At 43.9% G+C, this 25050-nt stretch overlaps 1 protein-coding gene across 1 annotated transcript in view; it reads left to right on the top strand.

The window, feature by feature from the left end:
• Window positions 1-25050, top strand: part of HYDIN (HYDIN axonemal central pair apparatus protein) — a 1819717-nt gene that overhangs the window by 636657 nt on the left and 1158010 nt on the right. Inside the window, exon 25 of the mRNA XM_029609235.1 lies at window positions 3712-3772. Coding sequence (XP_029465095.1) covers window positions 3712-3772 — 61 coding nt within the window. The remainder of the gene's footprint in view (window positions 1-3711; window positions 3773-25050) is intronic.

The following is a 25050-nucleotide window of genomic DNA, read 5'->3' as shown; positions in this document are numbered from 1 at the left end:
ATAGTCTCCCAGATCGCCCCTGGAGCCCTTTTTAAAAATTGGGGTTGCATATGCTATCCTCCAGTCTTCAGGTACAATGGATGATTTTAATGATAGGTTACAAATTTTTACTAATAGGTCTGAAATTTCAATTTTTAGTTCCTTCAGAACTCTGGGGTGTATACCATTCTGTCCAGATGATTTACTATTCTTCAGTTTGTCAATCAAATCTACCACATCTTCTAGGTTCACAGTGATTTGATTCAGTCCATCTGAATCATTACCCATGAAAACCTTTTCCAGTACAGGTACCTCCCCAACATCCTCTTCAGTAAACACCGAAGCAAAGAAATCATTTAATCTTTCCACGATGGCCTTATCTTCTCTAAGTGCCCCTTTAACCCCTCGATCATCTAACGGTCCAACTGATTCCCTCACAGGCTTTCTGCTTCGGATATATTTTAAAAAGTTTTTACTCTGAGTTTTTGCCTCTGCGGCCAACTTCTTTTCAAATTCTCTCTTAGCCTGTCTTATCAATGTCTTACATTTAACTTGCCAACGTTTTTGCATTATCCTATTTTCTTCTGTTGGATCCTTCTTCCAATTTTTGAATGAAGATCTTTTGGCTAAAATAGCTTCTTTCACCTCTCTTTTTAACCATGCCGGTAATTGTTTTGCCTTCTTTCTGCCTTTCTTAATGTGTGGAATACAACTGGACTGTGCTTCTAGAATGGTATTTTTTTAACAATGACCATGCCTCTTGCACATTTTTTACTTTTGTAGCTGCTCCTTTCAGTTTTTTTCTAACAATTTTTCTCATTTTATCAAAGTTTCCCTTTTGGAAGTTTAGCACGAGAGCCGTGGATTTGCATACTGTTCCTCTTCCAGTCATTAATTCAAATTTGATCATATTATGATCACTATTGCCAAGCAGCCCCACCACCGTTACCTCTCTCACCAAGTCCTGTGCTCCACTGAGAATTAGATCTAAAATTGCTCCCTCTCTCGTCGGTTCCTGAACCAATTGCTCCATAAAGCTATCATTTATTCCATCCAGGAAAGTTATCTCTCTAGCGTGTCCCAATGATACATTTACCCTGTCAATATTAGGGTAGTTGAAGTCTCCCATTATTACTGCACTACCAATTTGGTTAACTTCCCTAATTTCTCTTAGCATTTCACTGTCCGTCTCACCATCTTGACCAGGTGGATGGTAGTATACTCCTATCACTATAGTCTTCCCCGACACACAAGGGATTTCTACCCATAGAGATTCAATTTTGCATTTAGTCTCATGCAGGATGTTTATCCTGTTGGACTGTATGCCATTCCGGACATAAAGCGCCTCACCGCCTCCCGGGTGCTCCTCTCTATCCTTGCGATATAATTTGTACCCCGGTAAAGCACTGTCCCATTGGTTATCCTCCTTCCACCATGTCTCTGAGATGCCAATTAAGTCTATGTCATCATTCACTGCTATACATTCAAATTCTCCCATCTTACTTCTTAGACTTCTGGCATTAGCATACAAACATTTCAAAGTTTGTTTTTTGTTTGTATTTTCATTCTGTTTTTTAATTGATAGGGATAAGTTAGAATTTTTTTAGCTCAGGTGAGTTTTTAAGTACAGGTACTTGGACTACTTTTCTTATTATTGGAACTTCACTGTCAGGATGCCCTAATTCTAATGCATCATTAGTATCCTTTGAAGATACCTCTCTCCGAACCATGCGCTGCTGAGCGACTGTCGGCTTTCCCCTTTGTTCTAGTTTAAAAGCTGCTCTATCTCCTTTTTAAAGGTTAGCGCCAGCAGTCTGGTTCCACTCTGGTCAAGGTGGAGCCCATCCCTTCGGAAGAGACTCCCCCTTCCCCAAAAGGTTCCCCAGTTCCTAACAAAACTGAATCCCTCTTCCTTGCACCATCGTCTCATCCACGCATTGAGACTCCGGAGCTCTGCCAGCCTCTGGGGACCTGCGCGTGGAACAGGGAGCATTTCAGAGAATGCTACCCTGGAGGTTGTGGATTTAAGCTTTCTACCTAAGAGCCTAAATTTGGCTTCCAGAACCTCCCTCCCACATTTTCCTATGGCGTTGGTGCCCACATGTACCACGACAGCCGGCTCCTCCCCAGCACTGTCTAAAATCCTATCTAGGTGACGCGTGAGGTCCGCCACCTTCGCACCAGGTAGGCATGTTACCAGGCGATCCTCACGCCCACCAGCCACCCAGGTATTTACATTCCTAATAATCGAATCACCTAGTATGACGGCCGACCTAACCCTTCCCTCCTGGGCAGTAGGCCTTCGGGAGTTATCCTCTGTGCGAAAGGACAATGCATCACCTGGAGAGCAGATGATTGTTGTGAATTAGCTGGGGAAAGCAGGGTGCACAAATTTTCTCCTTTTTCCCTTTCTCACTCACTTACACACAGACCGCCTCTCTCACACACACACACACACACACACACACACAAGCAGGCTGCCTTGCAGACACACAAACATACACACAAGCAGACTGCCTCACACACATACACATACACATACAAATTATGCCTTTTCCCATTCTTCGGATGCCACTGACCAGGACTTTGGCAGTGGCCCACAGTCTCTTTTATTCTCTCTTGGCCGTCACTCTTCCGGGCTCCAGCAGCGACCCATGACTTCTCTTTTTGCAGCTGCTGCTGGCTTGGGCTCCAGCAGCAACTTGTGGCCACTTTTTTCCTCTTGACTGTCACTCTCCTGGGCCCTGGTGGTGGCTTGCGGCCCCTCTTCCATTTCTTCAGTTTCTGGCCGGCCTGGGGTGCGGCCCCTCTTCTAATTTTTTGCTCGCCAATACAATAAGCTCCTATGGCAACTCCTCTGGGCCCTTCCTACTAGAGTGGAGGAGCACAGCAAATAGAGGTCACGTGGCCAATTTGAGCGGCCCACCAGGGCATGCCCGAAACCCTGATAGGCCAATGTGCCACTAGGTGGGCAGTTTTAAAACAGGCCATTTCTGCAGGTAAATCACTGTTTTACCTGTCAAAATGCCTTTGAAAATGGCTCTCCCTTTAATGTGGTTAAAATTGTTGTGAAAGGTTGGTAAATATTGGATCCTGATTGACATGAAAATTCAAATGCAGTCCAGAGATATTTCAGGGAATATACCAGAGTGGTGATGTCATTTCTTGTATGGTGGAAGATTCACATAACCATACACAGGAAGGTTAAAGAACCATGTAACCACTAGACTTTCTATTTACTCCTTAGTGAAAGTAGCAAAAGAAACATAGTAGCAGGATCCATTATTTTTTGGAATCAAGGGCAACTCTTTTTATTGGTATTGTTTTAAAGTTTTTCCTTGAAGCAGGCATTTTTTGCTGAAATATGGACATACCCAGACTTCAATTTTATTTTTGCACTAGTTTCTTTTTGTTAGTTTTTATGACCATTGTTTTTTGTGGTTTTGGATTTCTTCATTGAATTAATCTTTAAATGGTTATGTGATTTTCTGTTTTGTGACACAATACAAGTTTTCTAACATTTCACTTTATGCCATCCTGGTTTCCACCACTTTTCCTGCATTTCTTTCAGTTTCAGTGCTTTTCTCTCCTATATTATCTTATATCTACATCCATTAATATGGCAAAGGTCAGAATGCAATCCTGGTAAAACTAATTTGTATGCTTGATGGAATATTTTGCTTTTGGTTGTTTGTGAAAACTAATTTTTATATCTTTTTTTTTAACCTCCAGCAATGAATTAGAGAGGCTGCAAGAAGAAAAAGACGATGCTAATACTGAAAACTTAGAGCCTGTAAGAGAAATAGCACTATTGTTCAATTCTTCAGAAAATCTGGTAACCAAAATGTATGCTCCCTATTGCAAAGTTTCCCAAACTCAATCCTTGAGACCTTCAGTCAGGTCTCCTTTTTTAGGCTATGCAAAAATAAATTTTAATGACAAACACTGGCATACATTTGGGCACTTGCATAGTTTATGCAAATTTTCAAAGGGAAACAACCCTCGTTATTTCCCTTTGAAAATTAACAGCTACAAGAGTCCACATACTTTTCGTGTGCTATTTGTTTGGGTCACTAAACAGGGGTGTGACAGTACATGTACCATTGAAAATCACCTATATGTGTACTATTTTACTCCCTCGATAATACCCTCAGAAGCACTGCTTTTTAATGCAGCTAAAAGTAAGCATACTTTGGCAATGGTTCTCAACCCATTCCTTGGGACACACCCAGTCAGTCAGGTTTTCAGAATATCCACAATGAATATGCATTTGAGAGATTTGCATGTACTACTTCCAATGATTGCAAATCTATTCATGCATATTCATTGTGGATATCCTGAAAACCTGACTGGCTAAGTGTGCCAAGAGGATTGGGTTGAGAAGTACTGCACTATGGATCCCACATGTAATTTTAGCTGCAATTGTGGAGGGCTATTTTCAGACAGGCCATTTTACCCAGATACATTCCTATTTACCTAGGTAAATGCTTTTGAAAATTGCCCTTTTAATGAATACAGTTCAGACATTTTGTATGCTCTGAAGACACAAGTATCAGCAATGTAGCCACACAGATGGGTCATGTGATTTCCATCTTGTGTCAGTAACCTAACATCCCAGAACTTTCAAGAAAAGCTTTTCAGGCATGCATAGCAATTTCTCACATGCCATGGGATCTTCACTTATTCTTTTAACAGCATACTGTAAGGACATTTATAGACCACTTCATAGCTATGTGCTACTCCAGCAGGCATCTTTTTGTACTGTTGCAGTACCATTTTTCCCCTTCTGACACACCTAGTTCGGATGTTTGACCTGTTCTAAGTTTTATTTTTTTTCAGCACTGCCACTCATGCTGTTTTAAGTAATGTTTTGGTTTTTTTTTGTTTGTGAAACTGGTGTTCATGGCTTGGATATAAACTCTTTTTCCTACCAGCACATTTTTCTTTCAAGAAAAATTCTTCTCCCTTTGATTTTACCTCATTGATTTGACACACTATGACTGAGAAGCAGGGCATTGCTTCATGATATACAGTATCTCAAGCGCTCACAGAATATGTCCAACAATCAGGGTGATGTCTCATGGGGCTTGCAGTGGTACCCTGGACACAGGCTAGAGTGTAATCAGGAGTAGCATTCAAGTGTAACTTACAAGTAGCAAGAACTAGAGCAGAAGCTAATTGTAGCTTACAGTGAAGCAGGTCTCATGGCTGCAGCAGGAACTGGAGATGAACCAGAACCGTAGGCTTTGAACTGCAATCAGCAAGTAGGTCACAAGGCTGGAGCGGGCCTGGAAGTGAACCAGAGCTGAGGGCCTGAAACTAGAATCAGCAAACAGGCTGGCTTCACAAAGAGATGTGTCTCCTATTGGTTTGGTAAAACAGGAGGAAAAAGGAGTGTGTGAGCAGACACTGCAAGGCTACACAAGAGCTATAGTTCTCAGCAGTTTCAACAAATATGTTGATTTTGTTTTTTTCACTAGCATTTTTGTAGTATTCCATCTTGGGTCACAGAATTTAGCATGAGTTCAGAAATTAGCATGATTTGTATTCAGCTTGTAGAAATGTTCCTAGACTCTTTTTCTTTGTATTACATGCAAAATATGTCACAGATGAATACTGTGATGTATTTGAGATGGTATTGATGGTCTCTGCCATGACCACTAACTACCACAGACCCTCAAATGGCTGCAGGCATCAGGGTTCTAAGAAGATCTGCAAGAGAAGGCTTATTGGCATGCCATGTTGAGGAGAAAACTTGTTTGAAGAGAAGGTAAATAAGACCATGGGTCTCATTAAGGAACACCAAATCAACTCCAGACACTCTCCATATCTACCTTTGACCTGCCTTCAGCATTTCAGAGATTTCAGAGTGGGTTTCACAAAAAGCAATCTATTTCTCAGAAAATGAGTTTTCAACAACCACATGAGCAAAGAGGCCCATCCTGCCACCCACTGAAAGCCGGGGTTGGGTTTTTGACTGGGTCCAGAGGACATAGCCAGCCTTCCAGGCTGTGTGCTGGAAGATTTCCCTGTAGGATAAGGCTGAGGAATTTTATAAATGATTGACCCCCTTATAACCTCAGACAGTTGGGTCATCCAGATTGTAAACGATGGCTAAAATTTCCATGCTTTGGAAATCCATCCACATTGTTTACCCAAACATTTGTTTGGGCCCTTTTGGCACCAGGACCTGTTCAGTTTGGAAATTTCCTCTTTTACAGGCAGAGCAGTCAAATGTGTATCACCATAGGAGTAAGGACACAGATTGTAATCTATGTAGTTCCCAGTTCACAAGAAAACCAGGGACTTTAGAACAATCCTAAACCTAAATGATTTTCCTTGCACTTCTAAATCAAATAAACTATGTTCTGTGAATCCTGAGGAAGTCTGCATACATATGGGATACATCCAAGCTACAGGAAGTATCTCAGATTAATTGTAGGAACACCCTTCCAATCCTGTGTTCTGCCTTTTGGCCAAGCTTTAGTTCCCAATTTTTTCAAATTTATATTCTGTCTTCTGTGACTATTCAAAACAGATTACATTCAGGTACTTAGATATTTCCATGTCCCCAGAGAGCTTACATTGTCCGAGAACAAGCAGGATGGCAGTCCTCACATATAGGGTGATTTCATCCAATGGAGCCTGGGATGGAACTTTAATATCAAAGATTCTAGAGCTTTGGGGAGCTTGCCGTGCCGTGCAGAGCCTCTGTCAGGCCAGGAAACACCTACCAGCTGTGAGGACCGACCCGAGGGGGAGGAGCCAGACGCGCTTTAAAACCGGCGCGAGAGAGGCTGGTTGCCGGGAGCTTGCCGTGCCGTGCAGGGCCTCTGTCAGGCCAGGAAACACCTACCAGCTGTGAGGACCGACCCGAGGGGGAGGAGCCAGACGCGCCTTAAAATCGGCGCGAGTGCGGCGCCCCGCAGCCGCCGGCGCCACCAAAGCCGTGCGCACCTAAGGGGTGCGCACGGCTTGGTCCGGCTTAGTCCGGATTGGACGGACTAACAGAGGAAGCCCTGCAGACGGACTCCAACGACTGGGATCAAGGAAAATAAAGGTACAGAAAACGTGTATTTTCTCAGTTAGAATTCTGGTATAAATTTCTTTAAGTATTATTATGCCAGCTAAACGAAAAGGCAAAGTGAGGGTTTTCCCCTCAGAACCTTTACCTTCATTACTTCAACTTGAGATAGACCGTTTTATGCAGCAGTTAGGAAAAGAGGGTTCCGGTGAGTCCTTTGGGAGCTCCTCGAAAGGAGAACAGGAGACTCCCCAGGATGAGATTTCCCTCAGTCCTGATTACAGACCGCCTCCACCTCAAAGCGATCCAGAAGGAGGTGCAGTAATTTCGCCCACTGATAAAGTGGTGCAAAATGTAACATCTGAGGAAGTTGTTCCGGGACAAAGCTCAGTGATGAATCCCACTGAGCCTGCCTCCATTGGAGGAGAAGAAACAGCTATATTGTCTACAGGTTTACATCTGAACTTCCCCCAAACTGAGAACCCTGTGGATAGACTTTCTTTAACAACCAGGCCAGAAACGGTCACATTAGGGGCTATTTGGGACCTGGTAAGTGGTTTGAATGCCACTGTAAATAGGTTGGAGGGGAAAATAGATTCGGTATCCTCTAATTTACAACAACAATTATATGGTACACAAAGACAAGTTACTGAAATGTCAACAAGAGTAGATGAAGTTGAAAATAATATAAGAACTGTGCAGTCTGTTAATAATTTAGTTGTAAAGGACCAGATTGCATGTTTAAAGCGTTTGGAAATCCTTGAAAATAATATGAGACAATTAAATGTAAGGATTGTAAATTTTCCTAAAATAGCGGGAGAAATCCCATTTACGTCCTTGAAAAGATTATTCACTGAGGTTCTGGGATTTACAGAAAATAGTATTCCATCAATTAATTCTTGCTTTTTTGTAAAGAAAAGAACCTCAGATCCTGTTGTATCAATACCTAGCAATTTAACAAGTTTTTTAGAAAACTCTACCTTACAGGTAATAGAACGAAGTACATTGATTGTTTCTTTAATTACTACAGCTGATGTGAGTAATTTAATGAAGGTTTACTTTCAGAAATTTCCTGTTAATTATTGTGGTCAAGATGTAAAAATTTTCCCAGACCTGGCTCCCTCTACACGTATTAAAAGAAAAGAATTTCTGGCATTAAGATCAAGGGTAACTGCACTAGGGTTTTCCTATATGCTCAGATACCCTTGTCGATGTATAATTAAGCGGGGAAATGAAACTTTTATCTTCTCCCAATTAGAACATCTAACCCAATTTGTAGGGGCAAGAGAGCCAACTGCCTCTTCCCCAATAATACCCTGAAGTATCAGGCATTTTGTAATGAAACTGCAATAACTGTACTATATGTAATAGAAATTAGTTTATCCTATTTAATCTCCTAAATAATGATTTCCATTGATCCCAGGTTTAAATTCCTTTAAATTATCACTAAAATAAGTTATACAAAAGAGTGGTTTTGCAACATTTGCTGTACGATTATGGTGTATATTTTTCAGTTAAAAATTATTTCTTTGGAAATCTAAACAGTATTGTCAAATGTTGAAATAAGGACTGAAAAAATTTACTGTATATCTGTCGTAATGTATTATGACATGAAAATTGAGAAATAAAGAATTAAAAAAAAAAAAAAAAAAAAAAAGATTCTAGAGCTTTCAGCATGCTTTGCTGAGCATGAGCAGCTGTAGCCACCTCCCTGTCTCCAGGCAGAGTCCCTCAGTTTATTTTTTTTCCATAGAACTGTGTGGTCACGGATTCAGCCTTACTCTCCTCACAGCTAATGCTGTGACAGTTCTGGAGAGGCAAACAACTGTTTTTTTCAGGCAGAGCCTTGGTGTTTTTTTATTTTTTCTCTCTTCCCAGGCAGTAGTTTAGGTTTAATTTATTTCTTCTTTCTCTTTCCAGCACCTCTCTGTTGGCCACATGGTGGGCCTAGTGCATTGTGCAGTCAACAGAGATTTTCACCTTAGTAAATATTTCTTAGCATTTAGTCAGATGAATCCAGAACAAGTGGGTTATGCACCTCTACCAGCAGATGGAGATGGAGCAAAGCTGACATCACAGTATATATACTCCTGCAGTGACATCAGCCTGCCAGTATTTGCCATCTTCAGCAGATGGTGGACGTGCATCTCCCTACTAGGGATTACTTCAAGTTTTAGAAGGAGAAATAAAGAAAGGAAATTTAATTTGCTCTGCTCTCCTGCAGTGATACCAAATGGTCCCTCGCCCAATTGAGAATTCCTGAGGTGATTTCCGTGGTCCCTCAGATGAGTGCCTTGGTCTGGGAGTTGGTTTTGTCAGGTGGCGTAGATTTAGCTGTTAAAACAGTTGAAAGGCAGCAGGTGCAGGAAGAAGAGTACGGCAGTGGCAGTATATATCTTCTCCACCCACAGCCAGAGAACATCTCTGTACTGAGACGGGACGGACTGAGTTCAGGTAAAGCTTACAAAAAAAAAAGACAGAGAAAGAGTTTGTAGGTTTTCCTACTTCCTCCAGTCTCCGTGCTCGGTGCGCCATTCCGATGTTTGTTCCCGCCCCCGAGGGAGGTTTATTTATGTATTTATTTATTTATCAAATTTTATATACCATCATTCAGATTCATCATCATAAAGCCATCATGATGGCTTACAAAAATACGAAGGTTAAAAGGTTAAGGGGGGATATCAGGGTTTCCAAAAAGGTCCAAACTGTTGTTCTGTTTTACGTTTCACTTCTTAGTTATAATCCATAGTCGTGATAAGTTAATTTATTCATTTAATCTTCAGGTTAGAGTGGAGGGTGATGTTGTTGTGTTGTTCATTGGGTGAGTTGGTATGCTTTGTTGAACAACCATGTATTTAGATCTTTTTTGAATGTTTTTAGGTTTTCTTGAGTTCTGAGTTCAGTTGGTAGGGAGTTCCAGAGTTTTGGGCTACCTAGAGATATTGCTCTCTTTTGGGTTGAGGTGAGTTGATTGGAATGCGTAGGTGGTGTTTTTAGAAGTCCCTTATTTGCTGATCTGAGGTTTCTGTTTGGGGTATGTAGTTTTATAGAGGAGCTTAGCCAATTTTCTTGTTTTTCATATATAATTTTATGTAGGATGAATAGTACTTTGTATTCAATCTTGAATCTTATTGGTAGCCAATGTAGTGAAATAAGTGTTGGAGTGATGTGGTCATGCTTTTTAGATCCAGTGAGGATTCTTGCAGTTGCGTTCTGTAGGATCTGGAGTGGGCGAATAGTGTTTAGAGGTAAGTTGAAAAGGAGTGTTGGAGAAAATTAGGACTGATCTGAAGTCAGTATTGGAAAGAAAAGGTTTTAAATGACGGAGTGTAAGTTTATGATATCCCTCTTTGATTTTTGTTGTGATATGGTTTTTGAAAGAAAGTTCCCTGTCAATTATTACTCTGAGGATGCGAGTATGATTGATTGGAGATATAACCGTATTTTGGTTCATTAGGTTGAGTGGTGGTATTTGAGGAGAGTTGTTCATTCTATCTAATAAGATCATTTCAGTCTTGTCGAAGTTGAGGATGAGTTTTAAGTTAGTTAGTATTTCCTTTATATTGTTTAGGTAAGTTGCTGTTAATTTGTATGTTTCTTCTAGTGATTTTTTTATTGGGATTAATATTTGAATATCATCAGCATAGATGAAGTGGGTCAGATTGAGATTTGATAGGACGTGGCATATTGGAAGCAGATAGATGTTAAAGAGTGTCACTGACAGAGTGGATCCTTGGGGAACTCCAGTGTTTAGATTGATTTTCTTTGAGAGGGAATCATTGAGTAGTACTTGGTAGGATCTATGTGATAGGTAAGAGAAGGACCATTGTAGGGTTGTTTCTTTAGCTCCAATTTCGGATAGACGGTCAATCATGATGGAGTGGTTTACTGTATCAAAGGCTGCAGATAGGTCGAGTAGGATTAGAAGGTAGCTGTGGGCTTTTTCAAAACCTTTGAGTACGAAGTCGTTCATTGCTAGTAGTAGCGTCTCAGTGTTCAGTTGTTTTCTGAAGTCAAATTGAGCGGGTAGCAGGATGTTTTCTTCTAGGTGGTCAGTGAGCCATGTGTGGACAACTTTCTCAATGATTTTGGCAATGAATGGGAGGTTTGATATGGGTCGGTAGTTCAGTGGGTTTTCTGGATCAAGATTATTCTTTTTCAGAATGGGTTTGATGATTGCCGATTTTAGGCATTCTCGGTAGTTTCCTTCCGTGAGGGAGAGGTTTTTGATTTCATTTATCGTCTTAGTTATTGGTGGTTCGAGATTTTTTATCGTTGTAATGGGTATGGCGTCAATAGGGTGTTTGGCTGGGTTCATTTTTTTTTAATGATCATTTGGACTTCCAAAGAAGATGCTGTCTCAAAGTTGGGCCAGCTTTTTGTTTGAATGTTTGGTATTTTCTGGTCTTGTGAGTCATTTTTTAGGTTGTTCTTTATGAGGATTTTGATTTTTTCATTAAAGAAGTCTGCAAAGTCATTACTAGTGATCTTTGGTGTTGATTGTGGCTGATCATCGTAAGATGATCATCAGCGGGGGAAAGTAGCTCAGTGGGCACAGCACAGGTGCCTTCTGGTTTTGGCATGGATCCTTCTGCCTTTTCCTGGGTAGAATTTTTTCAAGGATTGCAATCTTTTCTCCAGGCACAGTCCTCTGCCCTGTCCAATCCTGTCAGATCAGCATTGCAGTTCTACTGTTAAGTGCAGAAGTACACATAAGTTGGCAGCAGGTCTTCCCAACAGGGATCCGAATGGCACAGATGATGAGGACAATCCTGGCTCTCTGGAGGATGGAGAAATTCCTCCAGGACTGGAACCATATAGGACTGTGTTGCAGTTCTTTCATAGAGATGATTTACTGGCTCTGATTTCCCAGACATTAAAGATGCTGGGAGTACCTGGGTCTGTGCCAAAGAAAAATCCCATTTTGGTTTCTTTGCGTAAAACCTCTTATGTTTTTCCTGTTATAGAGGCCATTCAAGAATTTATTGATCTTGAGTGGGGTGCCCTGGAGGCTAATTTCAAAGGGGGTCAGGTTTTGGAAGGCCTGTACTCCCTGGATCCACTGGTGAGAGAGCATTTGCGTTTTCCGAAAGTGGATGTGCTTCTCTGTGCTGCCTCCAAGTGGATGACTATCCACTTGGAGGGAGGAGCAGCCTTGAAGGATGTGCACAATAGAAGGAATGAGGCCATGCTTAAGCAAGCATTTGAAGCAGTAGCGAAGTCCTTACAGATAGTTTCTTGCTGTTCCCTGGAGGCTCACTCTTGTTTACTTCTCTTTCAGGAGGTTGATGAATCTGGAGTGAATTCCAGGTCAGTTATGGAAACAGCAGCCACATTTTTGACAGATGGTGGACTGTTATTTGGTCCACACATCATCCAGAGGGATGGCTTCGGTAATAGCGACCAGGCGTCAGTTGGCTGAGAAATTGGTCAATTGATGCGACCTCCAAGACTAACCTTACGAATTAGAGAGTTGGAGAAACTGGCCAATAAGTGGGGCAAATCCCTGGTTCCTTGGTTGCCAGAGGATAAGAAGCAGATGACATGTTCCTTTGGCATGAGAGATTGTGCTAGGGGATCCAAGTGTTTTCAACTCTACAGAGGAGAGTCCTTCTAGAGGACTCAATCTTTCAGGAGGTCTCAATACTTTCATTTCAGACAGCCTAGATGGAGCGCTGGCTGGGGTAGTGGACCCTCCCGAGTCTCCCAATGAATGTTTGCCGACCCACCCTCAGGGACAGGAGTTAGGGGGGGGTGCCTCTCTCTCTTTTATCAGAGGTGAGTTTGCATCACATTGGAACAGTGGGTCCTGGAGGTGATACGACAAGGATATGTGTTGGAATTTCTCAGTGTTCCTCAGAATATGGTTCATGGTGTATCCCTACCATTTTCAGCAGATGAAGCAGGCAGTGGAGTATACACTGTCAAGGCTCCTCAGTCTGAGGGATGTGGCTCCAGTGCCCATGTCTCAAGAAAATACGGGTTGATATTCCATTTATTTCAGTAGGCCCAAGAAGGAGGTCTCCTTTTGTCCCATCCTGGATCTCAAAGAGGTCACCTATCATTTGCGGGTGACTTATTTTCGCATGGAAACTTTGCACTCAGTGATAATGGCCATACAGTTAGGGGAATTTCTGTCCTCCTTGGATCTTTCTGAGGCATAACTGCATATTCCCATCTGATTAGAGCACCAATGTTTTCTGTGATTCGTGGTTTTAGGAAGCCATTATCAGTTTCAGGTGCTGCCTTTTGATCTGGCTGCCGCACCCAGAACTTTTTCCAAGGTTATGGTGGTAGTGGCGGCAGAGTTGAGAAAAGATGGGATCCTGGTACACCCGACTTGGATGACTGGCTGATTCAGGCCAAGTCCCTGGAAGAAAGCCACTGGTGACCTGCAAGGTGATCTCCCTGTGGCAGGAGCTCAGTTGGGTGGTGAACCTGGCCAAGGGCAGTCTTCGGGCATCTCAGTCGCTAGAGTATTTTTATGTTCGGTTTGACATGAAGCAGGGCAGAGTTTTCCTGCCAGAAGGTCGTATTCAGAAGTTGATGGCGCAGGTGTGTCTATTTATGAGCACAGTATGCCTGACAGTGTGGTCCTATTTACAGGTGCTCTGACTGATGGTGGCAACCCTGGAAGTCATGCCGTGGGCTTGGGCATATATACATCCTTTTCAGCACTCCTTGCTGTCTCGTTGGAGTCCTCAGTCTCAGGACTCAATTCTGCTCCATCTGCTAATGAAGGTCTGCTTTTAACTACAGTGGTGGATGTAAGCGGATCATATAAAAAAGGGAGTTTCCCTAAAATTACTGGACTGGTTAGTACTCAGGACAGATGCGAGCCTCCAGGATTGGGGAACCTCCCAGTGGAAGTGGTAGAGACAAAAACAGTATCTGCAATGAAGAAAGCATGGGATAAATACAGGGGATATCTAAGGAAGTGAGAATTATAATGCTAAATTAATTGGACGGATGGGCCATACTGTTGTGTTCTGCGGGATCAGGAGCTCCGGGGGAAGCTCCTGATCCTGTGCCCGTCGCTCCGGCACAGGCCCTAGTGATGGTATGGGTAATGGGTGGGGAGCCAACCCTGCTCCTCCCTTGCGGCGTCCCTGCAGTCTTTCCTCCGCGGAGGAAATCCAAGATGGCCGCCACCATCTTTAGGCACGAGGCCGCACCTCCTCATTAGAATTAAAGGGACCTGATCCCTTTAACCATCATCATCTGTTCCCTATGAGCCAGAGCAGAGGAAGTATAAAAGGAGACTTCCTCTGCTCATTCCTCGACTTGACAACATCTCTTGTAGCGCTGTTTAAGTCTGCCTGCTTCGGTGAGTCTTCTTGCACTTTGGATCCTTGTTCCTGTCTCGTCTTGGTGTTCCTGGTTCCTGACTTCGGATTGGCTAACAGTGATTCCTTGTGTGTGACTTCGGACTGGCAAGCAGCAATCCCTTGGTATAAGACCTCGGACTGGTAAGCGACGACCCTCTGGCACTTGATTTCGGACTTCCTCTGGACCATCGTCTCCAAGGGCCCACCTAAGTCCCAGCGGTCTGGGTCCCTACGGGCTCCTCCCAGGGGGACTGCGGGCTTCCAGGGGTGAAGCTCCAGTTAGCCCTTGCACCGACCTCTTGACTCTTTGACCTCTCAAAGGTCCACCTAAGTCCCAGAGGCTCGGGTCTCTACGGGCTCCTCCCAGGGGGACCTCGGGCTTCCAGTGGCGAAGACTCCGTTCCTCTTCTTGACGTCACACCTCTTCATCTGCTTCCACAGTTGCCTCAGTTTCCAGTGCCAAGGATCAGCTGGTCGCATCGTCTGCTCTGCCTCGCAACCCGACGGGAGAACCTACGGATCCACCTCCTCAGGTATACCATCCTCCCATCGGTCCAAGGGTTCACAAGCCTGAGCATAACACATACCATCTTCTTTTGCCGTCATGCTCCCCCTGGCTATCTAGACTCTAATTTATTGACATTGGTGGACAATTTAATTGCTGCCAAAGTGGATGTTAAAAATACAGCAATCCAAGGGGACTTCAACTTAGGGGGCAAATACAAGCCACAATCGGGAATATACAATGGGTTCTTAGCAGTTATGCATTTATTGGGTTGGTCCCAGCTAATCCAATCACCTACACTTAAGTTAGGGCACACTCTAGATTTAGTCTTTACCCCAAATGACTAGATTGGGTCCCAGGGCTGGTCCTGCATGGAAAAACCTTGTTCTGACCATTTTCAAATAGAATACTCCTTGATGCGTCTGACTCCTTTGCAGGGTAGCCCTGCAGACCCTCGTATTATTTCTTCCGGGCCACAAATCAACACAAAACAATTAAAAACTCAATGGGTTTCTGCACTTTCCCAAGTTCAGGTTCAAGAGACTGATGGCCTTACAGAGCTTTGGAAATCCACTCTTCACAAGGCTCTGGACAACATGGCCCAATGAAATCTATGGTGAAGCAAAGGTCCAAAATTAACCATCTTTGTATAAGAAGTTATTCCCTCTCCTTTTCTAAAAATCCCCTCCCCAGAGTCTGGTCCCCAGTACTCTAGCCCCTCCACCACCAGCCTATTACAGGTAAGAAATTTTGCTTCCTCTGACAAGCACATATATAACCACAGAGATGGTGGTTCTCTTCAGGGTTGCCTTCAGGTAACAAAAAGGGAGGACAACACAACTCCAAAAGGCAAGAAATATTTTTCTGGAAGATAGTCCTTTTTTCCCTTAGTTTTCTAAAAAAATAATATGAAATAGAGAAGATATCCTGTAATCAAATCATAAAAATGGGCCCTGAGGAAAAGGAGGTGTATTCTACTCCATAAACAGGTTTGGAGGATGGATATTCAAGAACTAGAAGCAAGACAGAAGTCCATATCCAGATAAAAATGCCCTCAACTCCAAGATGCTGATATATAATTTATTTTTTTGGAGGGATCAGAAGCTCTGTGTTGCGCTCAGGGGTGGACCCTTGTCCTGTGGCAGTGGAGATGCGCCTCCTGGTAGGCACCAGGAGGCAACTGCCCTCAGGGGGTGGAGCACGGGCGGAGACAGAGGTTAGGAAGAGCTTCATCACTGGAAGCCCGAGATCCCCCCGGTCCACCTAAGTCCAAGGGACCCGGGCCACTTGGACTTAGGTAGACCTCGCAGGGTCTCCTGGGAGAATGGAAGTCCGGCGACAAGACAAGGAACAGAGCTGGAATCAGAAGACATGGTCAATGGCAGCCAAGATCAGAATCCGAGGATCAATCCAGGGAATAGTCAACGAGGCAGAGCTCAGGTTCCGGAGTATAGATGAGGTCACCAGGCAGGCAGAGGTCGGGATGCAGGCAGTGGACAGGAAGGTGCAGGAACAGGCCGAGGTAAGTACCAGAGAGACAGTCTGGGGGTACTACCTGGGAGGACGGGCAGGCAGACGTACGCTGGAACAGAAGGACGCTGGAACAGCATTGAAGAAGACCAGGGGCAACAAGGAGTAAACCCGTTGCAAAGGCAAGCTCTGACTGTCAGACCGGCAGGGCCACAGTAAGAAGGTGAGCAGGACCGGCCATGGAACCCGTGGCCAGCCGTTGCAACACTCTGGGTATGAAGTATTTCAAGATAGTTTCATGCCTTTGCCCATAGAGTGCTGGTGTTCAGGGGGGTGAGAGGGAGACACCGTTTGAAAATAGGAGTTTGGAGGCAGAGCCTGCACCACAACTTTTGTAATTTAATTTTTAATTTTTTGACTTTGGCTGCCTCAAAGTGGGGAGGGAGGGGAATCTGACCACTCTTGTGGGGGGAGTTGCTATTTTGGGTCAATCAGCTCCTTTAAATTGATGGCAGCCCTACAACCTGGAGCCATCATTGAGAATTTTTGTCAGGGCTCTGTTGATCCACAGTATTTTACCACCAGAGATAATACTACAGCTCATTACATAGGCAAAATACCTGTAATGTAACTTACCTTGAGCTTGTGTTTGAAAATATATGAGACTAATAGGTTTTCAGGTTTATATGGTTGAGGCCACCCAGAGACTACAGACTGGCTTATGGAAGAGCTAAAAACCTTTAGTTGCTGCCCCATTCTACCCTTCCAAATTCTTTAGCATCAAATTGTACTCACTGCAAGTACATTCAGCCTGGGCTAGCAATCTTATCTTGAAAGACTTCACACCTAGAGCTTCTGGTCCCTCCAAAAAAAATAAATTACATATCAGCATCTTGGAACTGAGGGCATTTTTATCTGGATATGGACTTCTGTCTTGTTTCTAGTTCTTGACTATCCATCCTCCAAACCTGTTTATGGAGTAGAATACACCTCCTTTCCTTCAGAGCCCATTTTTATGAATTGATTACAGGATATCTTCTCTATTTCATATTATATTTTTAGAAAACTAAGGGAAAAATGGACTATTTTTCAGAATAACATTTCTTGCCTGTTGGGGTTGAGTTGTCATAAGAACATAAGAAATTGCCATGCTGGGTCAGACCAAGGGTCCATCAAGCCCAGCATCCTGTTTCCAACAGAGGCCAAACCAGACCACAAGAACCTGGCAAGTGTTATGAACACTCTACCCGCGGGTCCCCCCGCGAGCAGGCTCACTCACCCTTGCTGTTTCTTCAGCCGACGTGGCAGGACGCCGTCGTCGGCCTCTCCACGCGGCTGGAGCCGCGGACTGTAATCTCTCCCTCGTGGCCCGGAGGCCGCCCGTGCTGCTCCTCTTCGCCGCGGCTGGAGCCGCAGACTTCCTGCCGTCCTCTGCGCGGCCAGGACTGCCGCCGACGTCCTTGTGATCTTCGCGGCCTGGAGGCCGCATCCCCGGACTGGAATAGCGACTGGAGCCACCCCTGGGGTCTCCTGCAGCGGCTGGAGCCGCTGCCGTCATCGGACCTGCTCTCCAGGTCCAGCTCTGCGTCTACGCGATGACGCTGTGCAGGCCGCTGTCCACGGTCCTGCACAGCCCTGCTTCCTGCTCCTTAGGCTCCGGTGCGCGACTCTCTGCTGGATTTAAAGGGCTAGGCACAGGAAGTGTGCTGGCCCCACCTAGGGAGTGGACTTCCTGCTTCAGCCCTATAAGGGCTGCTCCATCAGTCTGTCTTGGCCTTGCATCGGAGTTACTTCACTCTTTAGGCTCCTGCCTGCCAGAGCTCCGTCAGGTCTTCTTGTCTTCTTCATGGAGTTCTTGTTGCTTCGTCTCGTCATGCCAAGTCATGTCCGTGCCTGAGGTCCCCGTCCAGGTGTCCTGGTGTCTCGTCTTGGTCTTCTGCTTCCTGTTGTTCCAGGTTCCTTAATGTTCTGCTCCTGTGTCTTCGTCTTCAGCGCTCTTGAGCCTTCTGGTACCTGTTAGGCCGGGGGTCCCTCGGATGATGTGTGCCCGAGCGTGGACTAGCCAACAGGTGGACTGGTGTCCTGCCAGCCGTTGGTGGAGCTTTGGATGACATCGGCTCCGTCGTTGGAATTCTGATTCGACTGGATCCTTCCCTGCGCTTGTCCTGCTCCCAGCGTGGTCTCACTGGTCTATAAGAGCATAAGAACATGCCATACTGGGTCAGACTAAGGGTCCATCAAGCCCAGCATCCTGTTTCCAACAGTGGCCAATCCAGGCCATAAGAACCTGGCAAGTGCCCAAAAATTAAGTCTATTCCATGTTACCATTGCTAGTAATAGCAGTGGCTATTTTTTAAGTCAACTCAATTAATAGCAGGTTATGGACTTCTCCTCCAAGAACATATCCAATTCTTTTTTAAACACAGCTATACTAACTGCACTAACCACATCCTCTGGCAACAAATTCCAGAGTTTAATTGTGCGTTGAGTAAAAAAGAACTTTCTTCGATTTGTTTTAAATGTGCCACATGCAAACTTCATGGAGTGCCCCCTAGTCTTTCTATTAACCGAAAGAGTAAATAACCGATTCACATCTACCCGTTCTAGACCTCTCATGATTTTAAACACCTCTATCATATCCCTAGTCAGCCGTCTCTTCTCCAAGCTGAAAAGTCCTAACCTCTTTAGTCTTTCCTCATAGGGGAGCTGTTCCATTCCCCTTATCATTTTGGTAGCACTTCTTTGTACCTTCTCCATCACAGTTATATCTTTTTTGAGATGCAGCGACCAGAATTGTACACAGAATTCAAGGTGCGGTCTCACCATGGAGCGATACAGAGGCATTATGACATTTTCCGTTTTATTCACCATTCCCTTTCTAATAATTCCCAACATTCTGTTTGCTTTTTTGACTGCCGCAGCACACGAACCGACGATTTCAATGTGTTATCCACTATGATGCCTAGATCTCTTTCTTGGGTTGTAGCACCTAATATGGAACCTAACATTGTGTAAGTATAGCATAGGTTATTTTTCCCTATATGCATCACCTTGCACTTATCCACATTACATTTCATCTGCCATTTTGATGCCCAATTTTCCATTCACAAGGTCTTCCTGCAATTTATCACAATCTGCTTGTGATTTAACTACTCTGAACAATTTTGTATCATCTGCAAATTTGATTATCTCACTCGTCGTATTTCTTTCCAGATCATTTATAAATATATTGAAAACTAAGGGTTCCAATATAGATCCCTGAGGCACTCCACTGCCCACTCCCTTCCACTTAGAAAATAGTCCATTTAATCCTACTCTCTGTTTCCTGTCTTTTAGCCAGTTTGTAATCCACGAAAGGACATCACCACCTATCCCATGACTTTTTACTTTTCCTAGAAGCCTCTCATGAGGAACTTTGTCAAATGCCTTCTGAAAATCCAAGTACACTGCATCTACCGGTTCACCTTTATCCACATGTTTATTAACGCCTTCAAAAAAGTGAAGCAGATTTGTGAGGCAAGACTTGCCTTGGGTGAAGCCATGCTGACTTTGTTCCTTTAAACCATTTCTTTCTATATGTTCTGTGATTTTGATCTTTAGAACACTTTCCACTATTTTTCCTGGCATTGAAGTCAGGCTAATCGGTCTGTAGTTTCCCGGATCGCCCCTGGAGCCCTTTTTAAATATTGGGGTTACATTGGCCACCATTCAGTCTTCAGGTACAATGGATGATTTTAATGATATGTTACAAATTTTAACTAACAGATCGGAAATTTCATTTTTTAGTTCATTCAGTACCCTAGGATGCATACCATCCAGTCCAGGTGATTTGCTACTCTTTTAGTTTGTCAGTCTGGCCTACCACATCTTCCAGGTTCACAATGATTTGGTTCAGTTCATCTGACTCATCACCCTTGAAAACCATCTCCGGAACTGGTATCTCCCCAACATCCTCATTAGTAAACTTGGAAGCAAAGAATTAATTTAGTCTTTCTGCAATTGCCTTATCTTTCCTAAGGCAATTGATCAACAAGGAGTAAGAAACGCCAAAACGCCTTGTTAATGTTCCCTTGACAAAGGACTGGAAGGTCCGAAACACGGCTCCAAGGCGGGAGACTAGGAGACTGGAGAGAGATCGTGAATGCAATGAAATCAAGACAAAAGGAATATTAGTACAATCTCATGGAAGGGAATAGTGAAGAACGACCATCTAGAATGTGACTAGTGGTATGGCTACTATCGAGTTCTAATAAGTTAAGTAATCCATAAATGAACTTTTAAAAGTTATTTCTGCATTTGAAAAAGACAAAAACATTTTTTGAAGTGGACATTTCACTTATTGCTATCAGTGACTGATGATTATAAATAAGGCAAAGTCTGCAGTATAAAATTACATTGATGATGCCTAGTATGATGGTCACTTTTCACAAATGATATTTTTTGCAGTAAGATTCAGCGTCATTAAAAGTGTACTATTTTGGATAGAGGCTGGTATTTAGGTTAAGTTATTGAGTTACCTTCTTATCCACTTTACAAATTGTCGGCACTCTCTAAATTATATCGTGGTGGACTCTAAACCCTTCCAGTCATAAAGTGCCACACCCTCACCAAGTTGATCCTCCCTATCATTGCAATATAATTTGTACCCTGATATAGTACTGTTCCATTGGTTATCCTCCCTCCACCAAGTATCTGTGATGCCAATTATGTCAATCTCATCATTTACTGCTATACACTCTTACTTCTTAGAATTCTGGCATTGGCATACAAACATTTCAAAGTGTGTTTTTTGTTTGTATTAACAACCTGCTTTTCATTTGATAGGGATAATTTGGAAATATTTAGCTCAGGTGATTTTTTACATATACGCACATGGACTACATTTGCTTTTATTGGAACCTCTCTGTTGGGATGCCCTAACTCTCCTATTTCATTAGTATCCTTGAAGGATACATTCCTTCGAATCATGAACTGCTGAGTGACTGTCAGCTTTCCCTCTTGTTCTAATTGCCCTTGTTCTAGTTGTCCTTCTCTCTTTTTTTACCTGAAGGCAACCCTGAAGGGAACTCCCATCTCTGTGGTTATATATGTGCTTGTCAGATGAAGCAAAATTTCTTACCTGTAATAGGTGTTAAGAACATAAGAAGGGCCCATCAAGTCCAGCATCCTGTTCCCAACAGAAGCCAAACCAGACCACAAGAACCTGGCAATTACCCAAACACCAAGAAGATCCCATGCTACTGATGCAATTAATAGCAGTGGCTATTCCCTAAGTAAACTTGATTAAGTTGTGTCTATCCATATGGCCATATGTTCTCTGAAGACAGTGGAGCAATGAAACACACGACCCAAAATTGCCTCCCCTGTGGAATGGTTCTCTTCACCTTCCTTTTTAAACCCAGATTTCCCAAGTTCATTCAGATTCGATGGCTATATACTACAAATTTCAAAATCCATGTAGAACCTTGCAGTTCAACTAGAGTCTAATTTATGCCTGACCCTGAGAGATCAAATGAAAAACATAGTCACTAAATCATTCAACAAACTTCATGTCCAACGTAACCTAAAACCTTTCTTGTTCAAACATGACCTCAGAACCATTATTCATTCTTTAGCCATTTCATACTTTCTGTATACATTCTAAAATGTCTCCAAGCTGTCTAGAATGCTGTGGCGAGTCTTGTAACAGGAGCCTGGCTTTCTGATCATATTACTCCCATCTTGCTCACATTACACTGGCTCCTGATACAATGGAGGGTACAATTTGATAGGGTCATTCATCAAAATGTGTTATGGTGTTAACACACACGATAACGCATTAACGCATGCATTATATTCAATAACGCATGGCACGAATGCAAATTTTTTGGAGGGGCAGAATCAGGGAGGTGTTTGGGCGGGATTTAGTTAAATGAGGGGCAATATCGCAATGTGTGATAGCATAATTGCATGGTTTTAATGCCGGAAATAACCACACCATTTTTCCTGGTGTTAGGCTGTGCGATATGCCTGAAGTGGCCATAATGCAATTTGTGATAAATTTTTGAATTGCATTTTGGCTATTTCTGGGCTTGGGGGGGGGGGGGGAGAAGGGGGAGAAGGAGTAGAGTGGAGTAGAGAGAGAGAGAGCCTCTGGGGAGGGCCTCACTGTGTGCACCTATTTATATCTCTGTAGGGGGGCCATCTAATAGGTCGAGGTGAGGTGTTGGTGGTGGTTTAGGGTATAGGAGCCAGTTTTGCATGTAGAGTGAGATGTACAAACAGCACAGTACACCTTGGTGAAGATTTGATGTCATTTGGAGTGAGGAAAGTCTCACAAAGATGACATTTTGTACAATGTTCTCTCACCCTAGCTTGATGGACTCTATAACAGGGTACCATCAAGCCAGGGTGAGAGAAGATAGTACAATGGCTTTCCCTGTTCCCTCCGAGGCCTCGGAGGGAAATTTCCTTCCGCCCCCCTCCCCCAGCCCTACCTAAACCCCCCCTTGACCTTTATTTTTCAAGTTGTGCCTGCCTCCAGGCCTACGGAGGCCTCTGGCCCCACCCACTCCCCACCCCTTTTTTCAAGCCCCAGGACATATGCGCATCCCAGGGCTTCCGCGTGTCACCAGGCCTATGCAAAATAGGCTCGGCACATGTAACCCCCCTGCGCATGTAAATCCAGTTGGATTTACATGTGTAGGGCATGTGGCATGTGGCAACTTAACACCTTGAACTTAGCATATGATTTATTTATTTATTATTTTTATATACCGACATTTGGTTTACATTCAGGTACTGTATGTATTTCTCTATCCCCAGAGGGCTTACAATCTAAGTTTTTGTACCTGAGGCAATGTAGGGTAAAGTGACTTGCCCAAGGTCACAAGGAGTGACAGCAGGACTTGAACCTTGGTCTCCTGGTTCATAGTCCACTGCTCTAACCACTAGGCTATTCCTCCTCCCTTTGTTGCTTTTTATTTTCTATCAGGCCGATTCAGTAAAATGCGCAGGAGAGCCAGCGCTCCGAGGTTACCGCCCACTCTCCCGACGAGCGCCCAGGTCTCTCTCCTGAGCACGTGATTCTCTATGCAAATGAGGGCCTGCGGTAAAAGGAAGCGCTAGGGACACTAGCGTATCTCTAGCACCTCCTTATTGGCAGAAGCGGCGGCTATCAGTGGATTTGACAGCCGACGCTTAATTTTACAGGTGTCGGTTGTCAAACCGACCCCTGTAAAAAGCCACGGGTTCGAAAAATGGACCCCGGCAAAATTGAGCATTGTCTTCCAATCCGCGGGCCGCAGACAGATTTTTATATTTTTTTTTGTTTTTGGCGCCTCCGCTATGATATTAAGTCGGAGGATGTACAGAAAAGCACTTTTTTCTAGGGATGTGAATCGTGCGATCGATCGTCTTAACGATCGATTTTGGCTGGGGGGGAGGGAAATCTGATCGTCATGTTTTGTTTTTTTTAAATCGTAAAAAATCGTAAATCGGGGGAGGGCGGGAAAACCGGCACACCAAAACAACACTAAAACCCACCCCGACCCTTTAAAACAAATCCCCCACCCCCCGAACCCCCCAAAATGTTTTAAATTACCTGGGGTCCAGTGGGGGGGTCCCGGCGCGATCTCCCGCGATCTCCCGCTCTCGTTAATAGAAATGGTGCCGGTGGCCCTTTGCCCTTATCATATGACAGGGCAAAATGTTTTAAATTACCTGGGGTCCAGTGGGGGGGTCCCGGTGCGATCTCCCGCTCTCGGGCCACAGCTGCGTTAATAGAAATGGCGCCGGTAGCCATTTTGAATATTGGCAATACGGCGCGAGTGCAGGAGATCGCTCCCGGACCCCCGCTGGACCCCCATGGACTTTTGGCCAGCTTGGGGGGGCCTCCTGACCCCCACAAGACTTGCTAAAAGTCCAGTGGGGGTCCGGGAGCAAACCTCCTGCACTCGCGCCGTATTGCCAATATTCAAAATGGCTACCGGCGCCATTTCTATTAACGCAGCTGTGGCCCGAGAGCGGGAGATCGCACCGGGACCCCCCCCACTGGACCCCAGGTAATTTAAAACATTTTGGGGGGGTTCGGGAGGGTGGGGGATTTGTTTTTAAAGGGTCGGGGTGGGTTTTAGGGTTGTTTTGGTGTGCGGTTTTTCTCGCCCTCGCCCGATTTACGATTTTTTTGACGATAAATCGGGGGGAATTGTTATTGTATCGCGGCTCTAACGATTTTGACGATTTAAAATATATCTGACGATTGTTTTAAATCGTCAAAAACGATTCGCATCCCTACTTTTTTCTGCTTTTCTGTACACTTGCCCGGTGCCTTCCAAATTAACTCCTGCCTTTGGGCAGGTGTTAATTTCTGAGAGTAAAATGTGCTTGGCTGCACATTTTACTTTCTGTATCACGCGGGACTAACTAATAGGCTCATCAACATGCATTTGCACGCGCTATTACCCCTTACTGTATAAGGGGTAGTAATAGCGCGTGGAAAACGCGCGTCCAAACGGGAGCTAATGGTGCACTCAGCCTGAGCACACCGTACTGAGTCGGCCTTTATGTTTGTTACTATGGTTTTATATGATCTTATGTTTTTTACTATGTTAAGATGGTTTGATAAGAATTTTATTTTGATTTTACAATATTATTTTAATTATTTTCAGCGTTTTTATTTTTTTGTTTATACTTTTGTATACTTATGTATGTTTGCTTTGTAATCCTCTGAGTACTTTGGATTGAGCGTACTATAAGTCCTAAGA

Source organism: Rhinatrema bivittatum, chromosome 7, assembly GCF_901001135.1.
Source record: "Rhinatrema bivittatum chromosome 7, aRhiBiv1.1, whole genome shotgun sequence".
NCBI lineage: Eukaryota > Metazoa > Chordata > Amphibia > Gymnophiona > Rhinatrematidae > Rhinatrema > Rhinatrema bivittatum.
The sequence above is the reverse complement of the archived record's forward strand: the minus strand, read 5'-3'. Positions and strand labels throughout refer to the sequence as shown.